General features: G+C 43.0%; 1 protein-coding gene across 1 annotated transcript in view; it reads right to left on the reverse strand.

Annotated features, from left to right (window-relative positions):
• Nucleotides 1-13,947, reverse strand: part of CUNH4orf22 (chromosome unknown C4orf22 homolog) — a 627,069-nt gene that overhangs the window by 80,015 nt on the left and 533,107 nt on the right. The window contains exon 4 of the mRNA XM_019516732.1: nt 11,904-12,046. Coding sequence (XP_019372277.1) covers nt 11,904-12,046 — 143 coding nt within the window. The remainder of the gene's footprint in view (nt 1-11,903; nt 12,047-13,947) is intronic.

The raw sequence follows: 13,947 nt of genomic DNA on the forward strand, positions 1-13,947 counted from the left end.
CAGCCCCCGAATTGGGTCGAATCTCTTCCAAGTCAAATCTCCACCCAAAGCTTTGCACAGCCCTAGTCCACGTGGCTCTCTGTGTATGTGCAGACAGCCCTGCACATGGAGAATAAACTAACAATAAAGGGGCAGCAACATCAACCATAACATTCAGGTTTTTCACAATGTAAGCACTTTGGAAATCACTAAATGAGAGTTCATTCAGAGGACAGAAGATGTTCTGACACCAACCCATTGTCATCCATGCCAAGGAATAGTAAACTGCGTTTCTCACTTGCATGCAAATATCCTAGAAAGTGTACAGTGAGCTCTAAAACAGCTATGATCTAAATCACAGGGCTTGATCATGATCCCTGAGGGACAGAGCAGGGAGTGAATGGTTACACAAGGTGCAGACACGTGACATGATTATGATGGAGTGATTTACCTCTGATTTTAATCTGTAGAAAATGTACTCCATGGAGACATGACCAGCTTTCCCCAAGCTGGCTGCCTATAAATGGTGTTATTTCAGTGGTTGCCCATTAGGTGGCAAGGGAGACACTTTGCATTGAGCAAATGAATGCCCCAGGATGAAACTGATTTAAGGGAGTGGACACATGACACATGCTTTAAGTAAAGTTAGTGCCTCTGTAGATGGAGTTCCTGTGTAGTAAAGTTACCACATATTTTTCAAGAGGTAACTTTACCCTGGATTCAAATGATTTACTATAAAGCAGAGCCGTGTGTCTTGTGTCCACTCCGCTTTTACTTACTACATAGGAAAGTCAGTTTGCTAGGCATGCCATGTAACTGAATGTAGTCCATAGTCCCTCTGCTGACATCCCCACAGCAGAAGGAAGTTAAGCTATGGCAGCCCTTTATTTGACATAGCTGACTTTCTCCTCCACACTGGCTGGGATACCAAAGGAGAAAGAGTCAAACCTGTGCTCACTCCCCTTCATTTCCTGCACACATGAGCAGAGCAGGAGTAGTAGACCTACAGAGGCTGTTTTCCAGTCCATGCTCTGACCTGCATTCCTTTCTTGGGAACATACCAGAGGATACAACTTGGCCAATAGGGCTTTATAGGTGAGAAAAAGCTTAAAAAGCACCTGGAAATAACATGCCCTCCATTTACAATAACTCCAATAGAATCATTGATGATAGAACTAAGTAGATCTGTATGGGATCACCATCTACCCCAACATAATTTTTTTTCAGTCTCCACAGCTAATAGTAAGCCCTCCCTCCCACCCTGATTTGTAGTGACTTCTACTGCGCTGCACCAAAATGAATGCTGTGTAGGGTCCCCTGGTCCCCTCTGGCCACATACTCCCTAAGCCCCAGGTGATGTACTACTCTGCACTGCCTCCCAGGAATGAAGACAGGCAGAGGGGAAGCCCAGTGAACTTCAGTGGCAGCAGCAATAAAGAAGAGGGGGGAGCAACACCTAAGCAGAAGTCCAGGGGCAGCAGTTTAACCCCTTAGAGGCTGAATGAAGCCTGTGGGCTGCCAGTGGGACATCCCTGTTCTACAGTAAATGGTTATAAGTCTGATGAGCAACTGGCATGGGTATGCCAAACCTGATTTGATATGGTTACATTACTTGGTCCGATTCAAAATTCTGCATGTGCAAGGAAAGAGATGAACAAAAAGAGTGTGGTGCTGAAACATTAGAATAGGATGCATCTAAAATATGTTTTTCTGTTAATCTGCAATGGAAATATAATGACAAAGGGAGGTAGGGGTGCAGACAGAGCTACAGAATCAAATACCATTTGAGGACACAGCTAACCTTAATTTACACAGGGTATTACAACACACTGTTCAATGATGATTTCATCTAACAGAAGTGATTAAATGGTAGTTTTTTCCAGGCAGAAGTCAACTGACTTTAGATTAGTATTCACCATTCCACAATGGCTTTTTCTGCTACAGCAATATTGCTATCCTTAATGGGTTAATAGAATAATGTCCTCTTTTCATTTGCTATCCTCTTATTTCAGCAGAATGTTTGGTTTGGTTCCATAGAGGGAATATTCTACATTCTGTCTGAACAAATTGTATTACACTTGTTTCTCATCAGATTACATAAATTAGCGGAGAGGGAGTGGATCCAATTACAATCCAGATTCCAGGTCCATGTTTCAGTTCAGCCTCTTAAGTACTAACTTACTGCTGAACACATTCCTTTAATTTAATAAACTAGAACCAAATGAGGATCATAACACATAAATAATACTCCCTTGATGGAGTAATGCAATAAAATGGCAAAGAAAGTCTGAGGAACTATATAGATCAAGTACAGGACTCTTGGGTATTACCCAGTAGATTTAAAAAATGAATCCCACATTAAAAATCTTAATTGTCCAAAATTTTCATTCTGGGTTGTGAGCAAGAATTTGATCTGACCCACACTTACAAACAGGTTTAATATCTTCTGACAACCTCATACAGCTAATGAAAAAATGTGTTGCACCAAAGGAGGAAACTCTGAGTCAATAGGAAGTACTAATTTCCATATTTAAAGAATAATCCTTGGACAGCTTTGGGGCAGATGCTAATTCCTCTTGCAACTTCAAACATCTATGATTCAATTCCAGATGACCAAAAGTAAATATCAAGATTCGAATCAAACTGTTTCTCCAAATTTGCTAATTCCTTCTGTATGCTGAGAAGAATTTTGAGGCTGTTTGAACAGATATGCCAGAGTGTGGGCCTGGGCGAATAGGGAAGTATTTGATTTGTATTCAATCGACTGTGATTTGAATCACTGTCCCCATTCAAATTAGTCAAAACCACTGTGCCTGCCTCTCCCTGGGCAGGGGAAAGTAGCAGGAGAAGCCAACATGGATGCCTTGCCCATCCCCTGCCTGCTGGGGGATGGCAGGGTGAGGAAAAAGGGGACACTGGCTGTAGGTGCTAGGCTGTGGTCTTGAACCCAGGGCTCTGGCCTGCCTGGTACAGCTGCCCAGCCCAATCTCCCACCTCCCCAGCAGAACAGTAGGATGGACACAAGTGGCCAGAACCCTCTATCTGGGCCTAGCCACATACCAACTCCCTGTTACCGGAGTGGCCAGCCTATATCAGATGACCCTTCACCCCTTTCAATATAAACCACTAACCTAGAAGAGGAAATGTCTGGGCAACAAGGTTCAGCCTTGTACTTAGATTGCTGCATCCTTGGCCTATGTTGCTACTGGCTTCCTGATAGACTCTGGATACCCAGCCCAGCTTACCCACAGATCCTAAGTTTTGCCTGATCCTTTGGATGCTTGACCTGATTCTGGTTTTCTGGATGTCTGACCTGGCTAGCTTCCTGACCTTGTGCTCTGCCTCTTTGGATCTCTGACTCATTTGCTCAGATGGATCTCCTGGTTCCTGGCTTACCTACACTCAGGCTCGGTACACTCCCCCTAGACATGGTTACCTATGACCTGGCATGACAGTAGGGAGCAGGGTGGGGAAGGGACTGTGGGGACCAGTGGGAGACTGAGGCTTTGGGGAGAAGGGGGAAGAGTCAGAGGCTGTGTGGGGCAGGGTGGGGGTTGAGGAGACAGACTGCAGAGGGGAAAAGTGATGGGGGCAGAAGAGTAAAGGAGTAAAAGGGCTGCTGATTTCCCTGCTGTGGCAATGGGGAGGGCGGCAAATTTAAGATAAGCCTCAGATAATTACATCCTATACTTGGAAAATTACAACAAACTTGCACATTTTCCATATATAGAATTTAATTATTGCAAGGGGACATCTTAAATTTGCAATCATCTTGAATTTGAGTAAATATGGTAATTAATTTAGTTAAAGGACTGATCATTTTTATATTATATGCACAGCACATCATAAGGATTGAAAATATTCTGGAACATGTAGCTGAGGTTCAGCAAACCTGGCATTTAAAAACGTTTAGGCCTACGTCACAATTAGAGGCCACCTTTGCTTTTGTCCACTGTTCTTCCATAAGTTGGGCTACTGGTCACTGTAATTCTTACCCAGAGTGAATGAAAGTAAAGGTTTGGTTAAGTACAAAGGGTTCTATTTCCCACTGAATGTAGAACAGATAGGAAGTGAAAAGGGCGAGGACAGGATAGCTGGAACACCACATTCTTAACCATGGACACCAGAACTGTTTAAAGTTATGAGAAAATCCTAAGATATTGCTTCCAAGGAGTTGGGCTAGTCTTCCAATGCCAGAAGGATCATATGACGTGCCAAAGAGAAACTATTTATTCTTTACCTTACTGACAAACACAGTAATGTTAAACTACATTTGTCCTAATATACACAACAGTTTTGATTCCCCCCACCCCATGATAAACATACATGCTATGAGAGCTGGCTCAACAGATCTCAACAACTTAAATGAAGACCATGCACATTTTTGTGTTCACATTTGTGTGCGTTCTTTGATACTGTAATTCCTCATGCAAATTGCTTTATGTGTTTGTGCACATAACTGGAAAGTGCATGTGCAAAGTAGGGAAGCAAACTTGAACAAGATGAAAGGATGTTCAAGCAAAATGTTATGAAATGACATCATCATGTCACAGGAGTATTATGAGATTTAAATCAGGCCAAAGTTTTCAAACTTGGATTCCTGAAGTTAGGCATTTTAATCAGTTTTCAGTTGTTTGCTTTCCAAATTTCCAAAAAGCCTTCCAAATTTCTATATTATTTTTTTTAATTACATAATTTATATTTTTCTATATCTGTACCCAAACTGAACCTTTTAGTTTAAATCCATCAGCCTTTTCACCCTATATTAATTTCTCCTGCTTCAAAACCAAGAATAATGGGACTATATTTTCAAAAGGCCCAATATTGTACACAACATGTATGTATGTACATATGCTGGCATAGAGAATATATATTTATAGCTTACTTGTGCTCAGATACATGTTCATAATCATCGTATAATTATAAATAGTTCCTGATCCTTACATAAAGTTAGAATTGAAAGTCTATAGGCAAAATTCTTTCCTAATATAAATCCCATGTGAGCCCTTGGTGTTACAGCACGGTTGACTTGTGCATGTGTAAAGTTTTTAGGACTGGTAACAGCACTGAGAGTTTTGCATGTGTACAGTTTTTAGGACTGGGAATTTAACAATCCCATTGACTCCAAGGCATTTCTAGTTCATACCAAAAGTTAATTTTTTTGGCAGGTGAATGGATAACCAGCTTCCTTAAGAGCTAACTGCTGCAATTAAATGGAATTCCTTTATTCTGCTATAGGGAGTTGCAGAGCTATTACAGTGGCCACTCTCCTGTCTGGGGTACTTTGAGTCTTGTGTAGTATGCTAGGGGCTCTTGAACTAGGGAAAGTCATATGTGCAGTGTTTCTCTGTATTGTATCATGGTTAATTTTACACAAGCTTTTCTAAAGAAAGGGGGCTTATTTGTTCCAAGACTGCGTTTCTCTTTCTTGTGCAAATGCAAGAACCTGTCTTAAGACAGGCAGTAACAGCCATTAGATCCTTTTGCCTGCTCACTGGTTTTGTTTGACTTCATGGGCTCTGGATTCACAGTGCAGTGCAAACAGGAGAAAGACAGGACAAGAATCCACAGCCTATCCACTGCAGCTTTCCTTAGGAGACTATACCATATGATTAATACTAAAAGAACTAATAGTGCAGAAAGTATCAGTCTTTATCATGTTAACTATAGCATGCCCTGACTCAAATGTATCCTGTGTACCAGGTGTGGCTTCTTTCCTTAAGTAAGCATGTACTGTTTATGGCCTATAGTTTTTCATTACATTTGTAGGAGGAATGCTGTGCTTGTTACTTACATCCCAAATAATTTACTGAGGACATTTTATTAAAGGGAGACCATTAAAGTTATTGCTATTGCTTGGCTTCATGGATTTGCATTCACCAAATAAATAAGTAAAGATATGTGGATCATATTTTTACATTCCTTAAATACTAGCTGGAGGGAATTAAAGTTTATCTTTTCTTTCTGTTCACCCAAAGTGGACAGCAGTTTTTGTTTTTTGGTTATTTTTTTTGCAAGCTACTGAAAAGAGACAAGATCAGAAGGAAACTATGTTCCTCTGAATATACAGAACTTATGTGAGAATTGTTGCATGACAAAAACAAAGGAGCAGAAAGCAGAGCAGCAGATTGGGAAGGGGATCAGACTGCCACTTGAGGAGGGTGTGGGGCTAACTTGTGGCTTGCCAAAAGAGTTAGCCCTCAGTGAACTGCTTGAAAAATGGACAGAGGTTTAATGAAGCACTATAACGTGATGCAACTAACACTTTTGCATCAGATTACATCTTCTAAAACAATAAGTTTCTTTTGGGGCCTGCTGAGTAATGTGACCAGAACTCCACAGGCAATGCTGACAGTGATCGTGGACAAGCAAGCACTACATCTGAATTTCTCCAAAGTTCAGGTGGGTGATTCAGGTGCAGAGTTTTGTGTGGGGTAGCTCTAATCATGACATAGCATGCACAACTATAATTAAGCCCAAGTTAAAAACAGACATTATAATACAGAAAGGAATATGTTGTGCTATTGGCCACAGTGATGGAAATTAATAGAGTTGTTCATGAACTGCCTTCAGCTACTCTAACTCATAGCAGGAAAACAGCAGTTGAGGCATACACTAAATGAGGCAGCTTGCACACTTCAATACAGAACAAGCAGGACTAAACTGAACTGCTGTGTATCAAAGGTGAATGCTGTGTCTGAATACAGCAAGGGTGATTTTAAGAAGGCTGTGTATCAATTAGGGCTGTGCAAAATTTCTCCAGGTGTTTCGTTTCAAAGCTGTTTCGACATGTTTCGAGCTTGAAACAGTGAAACTGAAATGAAACAAAAGGCTTCAAAACAGCTTTGAAATGAAACAAGGGTACTCAAAATATTTTGAAAGTTTTGAAACGTTTCAAGTTTCAAAGCCAAGCTTGCTTGGTTTCAGCGCTGGTCCCAGCCAGCAGCAGCAGCTTGCTTCCATCCCATATGCAGATCTGGGGGCCTGTGCCCCCTGGGAAGAGTCTGGCACAGCCCTGCAGCCCTCCTGGGGGGCATAGCCCCTCCGGATCTGTGCACCAGATGAGAATATGCTGCCGCTGCTGCCTTGGACTGGTGCTGGGCACAGCCTGTGCCTAGCACCAGGAAGATTGTTGGTGCCACTGGCCCCAGGCAGCAGCAGCAGCCTCCTGTTGTCCTGCGTGCAGATCTGGGGGTTTGCACCCCCAGGAGGGCTGTGGGGCTGTGTCAGACTCCTCCTGGGGATGCGGACCCCCGGATCTGCATGTGGGATGATAGGAAGGTGCCACTGATGCCTGGGACCAATGCTGGGTGCAGGCCATGTCCAACATTGGGAAGATTGCTGCTGCCACTGGCCCCAGACAACAGTGGCAGCCTCCTTTCATCCTGCACACAGAACTGGGGGCCTGCACTCCTGGGAGAATTCCGGGGCTGTAGCAGGAGGACAGGAGGCTGCTGCTGCCAACAAGTGAAAGGGGGTTTCCTTTCACCTGTTTGAGGTGCAGGTTCCCAGAAACCTCTGCACCTATCTCCTTGAAACTTGGCAGCCTCAAAAGGCATTTTCATGATTTCCCATTATAGCCTATGGGCAAAATGTCAAAACCCGTTGAAACAGTGAAACAGTTTCAATGAAACAAAATGGAACAGTGCTTCAAAATGAAATAAAATGACAAAACAAAATACTGTCCCTTCGAAAAAGTGAAATGGAAGTTGAAATGAAACAGCATTGTTCCACTTCAACTTCTGTTTTGATGGAACAGTGTTTTGTTTTGAGTTTTGCTTCATTTTGAAAGCACAGTTCCATTTTGTTTTGTGCTGGGACCAGCATAAGCACCGATCTTCCCGGCCTGCACCCTGGGAGGAGCCTGGTATAGTCCCACAGCCCTCCTGGGGGTGCGGGCAGGCCCTGATCTGCCTGCCAGATGACAGCAGGCTGCTGCTGCTGGCTGGGACTAGCGCTGAAGCCAAGTAAGCCTGGCTTCGAAACTCGAAACATTTCAAAGCTTTTGAAACATTTCGAGTGCCCTTGTTTTGTTTCAAAACTGTTTCAAAGTCTTTTGTTTTATTTTGATTTCGCTGTTTCAAGCTCAAAACGCATTGAAACAGCTTCAAAATGAAACACCAAGCAAAATTTCGCACAGCCTTATCAATCTACTAATGAACTTTAGCATACTCTGTAGACACAACATTGTATCCACTATAGTTTCCAGTAATAAAGTGGTTAGTATCAACAAATACAGTCATCATCCTCCTGGAGCAAAAAGGTTAAAACAGGTACTTTGACCCCTTCTAGTGTAAAGAAAGGGAACTGCAGCATGTTTAACTGCATCCAGTAAATGAACAGCAAGAAAATTCACCAGCACTGACTGCACATACAAACGTAATCACACACTTGCATATGGGGGTCATGTTTTGTTTCTGTGGCATTGGTATGTCCATTGCAAAAATATTAATGTGGTCACTGTTGATACTAAAACTGTTGAAGCTCCCTTACAGGCAATATATTTTATTCCTAGTTCTTATTCGGAGACAATAATCTTGTGTAACATTACTGTTAGAATTGTTCACAATGCCTGGTTTTTACAAAGTGAAGCAAAGGTATCATGTTTAACGATTTGTAAAATAAATGTATGAAATGTGGTCTGTAGTGAAAGTTCTTTGTCTTCTACCCCAAATTGCCAATGGTATTAGTTCGTTCTTTCTTGCAGGATGGTAGCACATGCAGGGTCCAATCAAATTCAGGGTTCCATTTTGCTATACATTGTCCCATGTCCTTATTGGAATCAAAACACTATTGTATTGGGTTCCCCCTGCACTGGCAGTAAGGTGTGATGGTTCTCAGTGTTGTCAGATAACAGAACAAGGAGAAATGGTCTCAAGTTACAGCAAGGGAAGTTTAGATCAGATATTAGGAAAAACTTCCTTATTAGGAGGGTAGTAAAGCACAGGAACAGGTTACCCAGAGAGGTTGTGGAATCTCTATCCTTGGAGGTTTTGAAGACACAGGGAGACAAAGTCTTGGTTGGGATGATCTAGTTGGGGATGGTCCTACTTTGAGCAGGGCATTGCATTAGATGGCCTCCTGAGGTCCCTTCCAACCTTAATTTTCTATGATTATATGAAATCTGATTTGCAATCCCACAATCATGTTTCCTATACCTGCAGCAGGGCAGGAGATGTGATTGTGTGGATCGTGCAATAGATTCCATCACACCTTTACCTACATGTGTAAAGGGGGTCCTAAGGGCCTTCCATTTGAGACAAGTTAGCAGGGTAAATCATGATAATGAGAAGCCCCATGTGGACCAAAGAGAGTGGGAGGATCATGGGACCTTAATTTCATAGATTTCATAGATGTTAGGGCTGGAAGGGACCTCGAAGATCATTGAGCCTAGTCCCCTGACCCAGGGGCAGGAAGTCAGCTAGGGCGAAAGGACCCCAGCAAGATAAGCATCTAAGTGTTTCTTGAATAAATCCAGAGTAGGTGCCTGCACCACATATGGAGGGAGTCTATTCCGGGTCTTAGGGGCTCGGTCAGTAAAGACATTTTTTCTTATGACCAGCCTAAAACGATCTTGTAGGAGTTTATAACTGTTGGTCCTTGTTTTTCCTTGGGACACTCTGGTGAACAGACGTTCTCCCAGATCCTGATGAACACCCCTTGTGTAGTTATAGGCAGCCACCACGTCTCCCCTGAGCCTGTGTTTTTCCAGACTAAAGGGCCCCATGGCTCTCAGCCTCTCTTTATTTATTTGAGAAGCATTTATAGATGCAAACAAGGGTTTTGTTTGTTTTACCAGCTGTGACATTGCATTGGTGGCTCATGTTCATCTTGTGGTCAGTCATGACGCCCAAGTCTCTTTCAGCAGTGGTGTTAGCAAGCGTAGCACTGCCTAGCCTATAAGAATACTGTGGGGTTTTTTTCCTGAGGTGGAGTACCTTTCATTCATCAGTATTGAACGTCATCAGGTTTGTGTCCGCCTACTTACTAAGCTCATCCAAGTCAGGCTGAATCATTAGCCTGTCCTCAAGTGTGGATGCTATGCCCCAAAGTTTAGTGTCATTGGTGAACTTAGCCAGCACGCTTCTGACACCAATGTTGACATCGTTGATAAAGATGTTGAAGAGAACAGGTTCAAGGACAGAGCCTTGGGGGATGCCACTGGTTACAGAGCACCATAATGACTCATTGCCATCAACCACTACTCCCTGGGTCCAATCTCGGAGCCAGTTTCCCAGCCATCGGACTGTGGTGTAGCCGAGGCCACAGTTGGCCAGTTTTTCCATGAGGAGGTCATGGGACACCAGATCAAAGGCTTTTTTAAGTCCAGGTATATGACATCAATCTCTTCTCCCTTGTTCAGGTGATATGTCACCTGGTCATAGAAGAAGATGAGATTGGTCAGGCAAGACCTACCCACGACAAACCCGTGGCTATCCCTCAGGATGTTGCCCTCAGCCAGCTTATCCAGAAGGGTCTCCTTGATAATTTTCTCGAGAATCTTACCGGTTTTCCAACTCTCTACATATTTAAAACAGGACTTTTTGTTATCCTTGTTATGTGAAGCCAGATGGAGCTCGTTTGCAGTCTTGGCTTTCCTGATCTGGTCCCTGCAGGTATGGAGCAGTGCTGAGTAATCCCCTTGGTGGTAATTCTAACCTTCCATTCTTTATAAGTCTCTCTTTTGAGGCGTAAGAGGTCCTTGAGTTCCCTGCTGAGCCAAGTGGGTTGCTGCGCCCTTTTGCTACCCTTCCTTCAAGATGAGATGACCATCCCTTGTGCTGTCAGGATCGCTCACTTGAGAAGCAACCACTCCTCTTGGACTCCTCTTCCTGTTGAGTCATGGTCCCTTAGGGCCTCAACAACGAGCCTCCCGAGCTTGTTAAAGTCAGCTTTCCTGAAGTCAAGGACTTCAGTATTGCTGACTGACTTGCCAGCTGTGAAATCGATAGTAAAGGTGATCAGCTCATGGTCACTATCACCCAGCTTTCCATTGATTCTTAGGTCACTGACTATGTTATCCCCTTTGGCCAGTACCAGGTCCAACAATATTTTACTTCTTGTCAGCCCATAGACTTCTTGAGTCAGGTAGAGCTCATCCACACACGAGGAAGCTTTGCGACTGATCGGATTTGGCTGAGTGCTCTTCCCATGAGATGTCCAGGTAGCTGAAGTCTCCCATGACAACCATGCACTGACAGCATGCAGCCTCAGCCAGTTCCCTGGTGAATTCCTGGTTCAGCTCTTGTTTCTGGTTAGGAGGTCTGTAGTATACTCCTACCATGATGTCACCTGTGCCACAGTCCCCATGTATTTTGACCCATAGAGACTCCAGTCATCCCTCCTGGGTGCCAATGTCAATTTGAAGGGACATGTAGCCGTCCTTGACATAGAGGGCTTCTGGCCTTGACATTAAGGACCTTCTTGACAATGTTCAATAGAAAGTTTTTAGCATGCCAGTTTCAAAGTGTTTGCACACGTAGGCTTATGCACAACCACTGTTTTTTAGACTCCATAGGGAGGTGAAATTTGCAAGGACCTGCAACATAGCTCAAGAAATATGAAACAAGTACAATTTCCACAATATCTTTGGAATTACAATTGGGCTATTACTAGGTATTTTTGAAAATCTGACCCTAAATATTTAGTTCTACCTGGAAAATGACATCATATTTACACATTCCATTTGCATTATTCACATAAAATTCTGCTCTTAGAAGCAACTTGAGTAAATCAAAAGTATTTCCATTCAAATTACCTGGATCATTCTTGAGATTTGATTTTGAATCTGGGAACAGTGTCTGACTCACACCATTTACCTTTTATTGAAGAGCATTTTTATGAACTATTTTCATATGTAATTATATTTAACTATACATGTTTTATAAATGCAGAATGTAAAAAAAGAAAAGCAAGTTAAAAACCTCAGATCAGTGTGCCTTGGAAGAAGTTTTTTCTTTCCATTAAAATACACTTCAAATTCATCAGTCTTCAGCCTGTGTGCATAGTCAATATACGCTGACACCTCCTGACCACGAGAATTTCGGTCACGGATGAAGATTACGGACTGGAAAAAAATACAAAATAAAACAATGTAAATAATAAATAAAAAAAAATGTGAGTAAAAAACATTTTAATCTGAGCCATTCTTTTCTACAATTTGGTTAGGTAGGTTGCAGATGGAATGGAAAAAGAAGCCTGCAGGGAAAATTCCCTGTGTGAAGAGTGGAAGGAACAGTTGGGGAACTGAAAAAAATGAAAGGGTTGTCCATAAAAAGAGGAGGACTGGCAGTAACTGGGAACAGGAGAATAGGGTGGAGGAGAAAGTCACCAAAGTGTTGTCCCATGGACTCTGAGGTCCATGTTCTTTAGGTATCTGTTGGTCAAGTCCAACTTTTTGCTCTCGTACATTCCAATAGTAAATTAAATGTGGAAATAGGTCACTAATACTTTGGCAGCAATTCTGGCCTAGAAAAGGAATCCACTCCTACTTGCTGGGTGTGTCTACACATGCAATTAAAGTGGTCAAATAAACTCTGGAGCTTACTGCTTTGGAGTGTTTTGCTCCCAGGTGCATGTTCAAAGGGTGCACCAGGGAGCAAAATACTCCAGAGCAAATTGCCCCAAAGTTTATTCATGTGCACCACATGGAGCCTTGGTCAGAGCAGTCCAGGCTAGCAGGGAACCCAGGGGGTCAGTCTGCCAGCTCAGGGCTGCTCTGACCTGGCTCTATGTGCTGTGTGGGGAGGAAGTGGCTGGTTTGGGCACAGCGTGCTTCATTGGCGGGGTAGTCAGCAGGCAGTTCTCATGCTGAGGCACACTGCACCCCAGCCAACCACAAAGCAGCATGTGGAAATGGGGGAGCAGATAGCTCAGGGCTGGGTGCTCCTCCACCTGTACATGGGCTCTGCAGAGCACTGAGATAGGGGAGCAGCCCGGGGCTTGCTGCTCACCCACATCTCCATGTGTCACTCTGCAGCTCGCTGGGACACAGTGTGCCTCAGCACAGGGGCTGCCTGCCAGCTAGCCCTTCACTGAAGCACTCTGTGCCTCAGCCAGGCAGGGCAGCATCTACATATGTACTGCTATGCATGAAAATCTCTGCAGAAGGGTAGGACTTGTATTTGACAAGACTATACTGCTGTGGAATTCATTAGCTTTATGCATCCTACTAGGGGCACATGTGTAGATACTGAGATATTTACTGCACAGTTAATAAAGACAACTCTCTGCTAAATGTCTTGTGTAGATGCACCCTCTGAGAGTCTCTCTGAGAAGTTAGTTTTGGAGTCCCTAGAGGAGTAAGGTGGACTAACTTCCACTCTGGACATGGCTGCTGTTCTTAAGAGAGGGACTGAAGGCATCGATGAGATGGCTTTTCATGCTATTCCATTTGAGCTTCTCCCTCTTCTTTTCTGCTTCTTCATCTTTTCCTTGGTTTTATCTTCCATACTAGAGGAGGAAGGTTTGGCAGGAGATTTGAGACAATCCTTTCTCCATACTTCCACAATGTAAAAGGCAAAAAATAGGCAGAAAAGCAGTAGATAGGGGTTTTTGTAACTTAGATGACTAAGAATTCTTGCCATCTGGTTTTTGTGTAAGTACAACATGAATACTGAGTACATAGACTTCAGATAGCTGCGATGCACAAGTTCTTTTCCATGTCTGAAATCTGAGCATTTTTTTCCTTCTGTAGAGAGGAAAATGGTACCTTATGATATGGAATTTTAAAAAAGCATGCTCTAATTTAGCATAATTAGTCTTCTACAGCATAATGATTTATCTAGCAAATTGTTGAGAGATCCTTTTCCTTTTCCAATTTCCACCACAGTCACATTTAATTCCATTAAAACACATGGTGACTATTGTACAGTTTTTTTGCTGTGAACATCTTTGTCTTGTAGGGCCAGAGGAACCTTTCAAAAGCATGACAGCTCCAGCCACTTTGCCATAACACCTACTTCTCTC

This window comes from Gavialis gangeticus, unplaced genomic scaffold (assembly GCF_001723915.1).
Source record: "Gavialis gangeticus isolate Ggan-Ray unplaced genomic scaffold, GavGan_comp1, whole genome shotgun sequence".
NCBI classification, from domain to species: domain Eukaryota; kingdom Metazoa; phylum Chordata; order Crocodylia; family Gavialidae; genus Gavialis; species Gavialis gangeticus.